The following is a 2,305-nucleotide window of genomic DNA, read 5'->3' as shown; positions in this document are numbered from 1 at the left end:
GGGGACAAATGAAGGAGTTGTTATTGTTAAAAATTGGATACTCTGGTTTAAATTAAACAAGATAATGTGGACAGTTTATTCTATTTTATTTAAATGCAACTGGGTCGACTAGTCTCAAATTATCATTTGGAGTCATTTGAACCAGAGAAATGTGTTCTAGCATTTTTGTGTTTAGACATTTCCTTTCACCCATCTTAAGTGTTCTTGCTCTCTTCCTTAGGATATGGTCTACCAGATGATATTGTGATAGAAAAGAGGGGCAAAGGAGACACTTTTGTGGATTGCACAGGTGCAGATATTAAAATCTCCAGTATAAAATTTGTTCAGCATGATGCTGTAGAAGGAATCTTAAGTAAGTATCTGAAAATTTGTTGTATGATTTGTCCTAGGCTTTGAAGGCAAACTTTACTTTCTATGGAAGATAATTTTATGAAATACCACTCTTGAGTATATGGAAGGCTGATTATTTATTTATGTACATATATAGCACCATGACTTAGGATGCTTACCCCAAAGTGAAAGCCTATCTTGAAAATTTGTTAGTTTAGGGCCGGCCCGGTGGCGCACTGCTACAGTGCGCTGCTTGGGAGTAATATTGGTTTCTTTTCTGTGTGATCGTTTTTTTCTTCCTTCTTCAACTTTCTTCAACTTTGCAATGTTGGGATCTGTGTTCTTTGTATTCATTTTAAAATAACACTGGTCTGAAACTAGCTATCTTCAGTATTTGTTTCCTAGGATCTGTATCCCCTTTCTTGAATCAGGGTCTTTTTCTTCTCCCAAAATTGCTCTCTGATACATTTTTTTGATAATGACAAGTGCTTTTGCATTTCTGAGGTCAAGTTTTTCTTTTTAAAGAGTGTTGCTTTTAGATTTTAGAAAATAATTCAAAATAGTCATTGTTTATGTTTTATGAAATTGTAACTCAGGTTGCAAAGTTTAAATGGTAGCTATTGAGAAATATTTAGACTTGATCTAACATCAGCTCTAGGCTATTTCTAATACAGGAAAAGGTGCATTACTTCTTAAAGCAGTCGATTGTATGCTTTCATCATAGTCATTCACCGTGGCAAGACTGTATTGGAAAACTGTGTACTGCAATGTGAAACTACAGGAGTCACAGTACGAACATCAGCAGAATTTTTAATGAAAAACTCGGATTTATATGGTGCCAAGGTATGATATTCTCTCTCTCTATTTTCTTGGCAGCCAGATGGTATTTTCTTCTATTTTTTTCCTAAAAATTTTGTAGTTATACATTTTACATAGGTTGTGATTCATTTTTTTTGTTATTTTTGGTAGAAGATGTAAAGTTTAGGTCAAGATTTGTTTATTTGCCTGNAGAATACATAATTTGTGTAATAATCTGCTTTTTCTCAATAAACAATTCTTTTTATATTTTTATTTTTCTGATGGCAAAAAACAATGGTTATTGTAGAAAATATGCAAAGTACAGGCAGACATATACAAAGAATCAGAAGCAAAAGTCTCATAATTCAGTCATCCACCGTCTACCCTGGTAACATTCCAGTGTATCTAGTCCTCTTACATTCTCTAGTGCCCCTGAAGACTTGTCTGTACTCTTCAAGTGTAGATAAATTCAGTGGCTTTGCTTATTTAATGCAGTTACTGCTTTCATTTACTCAAACAAAGACTCATCTTTAGACAATGACCATTATTTTTTACTTATAGCTTTGTCTGTGTTTTACAGAGAAAGGCAGGCAAGTTATAGTTTTTTGATACTCCAATGTTTTGTAAACCCATTCAGAGGGCTCAGCCTGCATTATTAGCTCAATTAGGATTTATAGAGGTCTGATGTTTTTTGTTGGTTAACAAGGCAGATCTTTTTTCCTGTAGCCAGTTTGTCAGATTTTAAGTCATTCTGTTTAAGAGAAAATTAACATTAGATAATCTTGAGAGATGCTTAGGTTTATTCAAAATGTAATTTGTATTAGAATCATAGAATCTTAGAGTTAGAAAAAAACTTAGAAAGGCTGAATACTTTAAAACCCTTTGACCTAGCTGTGAGTCCTTAGGATTAAATAATCCTATTTATTTTTTATAGCAGTTTTTATAAGCGAATTTAGTGCTGAGCTGGTCTGAGATGGTTGATAGGGTAGTCTTCCGGATATGGGGACAAATGAAGGAGTTGTTATTGTTAAAAATTGGATACTCTGGTTTAAATTAAACAAGGTAATGTGGATAGATTATTCTATTTTTATTTAAATGCAACTGGGTCGACTAGTCTCAAATTATCATTTGGAGTCATTTGAACCAGAGAAATGTGTTCTAGCATTTTTGTGTTTAG

General features: G+C 33.3%; 1 protein-coding gene across 1 annotated transcript in view; it reads left to right on the top strand.

The window, feature by feature from the left end:
- Nucleotides 1-2,305, top strand: part of SHCBP1 (SHC SH2-domain binding protein 1) — a 33,408-nt gene that overhangs the window by 15,102 nt on the left and 16,001 nt on the right. Inside the window, exons 5-6 of the mRNA XM_008593865.1 lie at nt 221-352; nt 1,055-1,173. Coding sequence (XP_008592087.1) covers nt 221-352; nt 1,055-1,173 — 251 coding nt within the window. The remainder of the gene's footprint in view (nt 1-220; nt 353-1,054; nt 1,174-2,305) is intronic.

This window comes from Galeopterus variegatus, unplaced genomic scaffold, assembly GCF_000696425.1.
Source record: "Galeopterus variegatus unplaced genomic scaffold, G_variegatus-3.0.2 Scaffold9762, whole genome shotgun sequence".
Taxonomy (NCBI): Eukaryota; Metazoa; Chordata; class Mammalia; order Dermoptera; family Cynocephalidae; genus Galeopterus; species Galeopterus variegatus.
The sequence above is the reverse complement of the archived record's forward strand: the minus strand, read 5'-3'. Positions and strand labels throughout refer to the sequence as shown.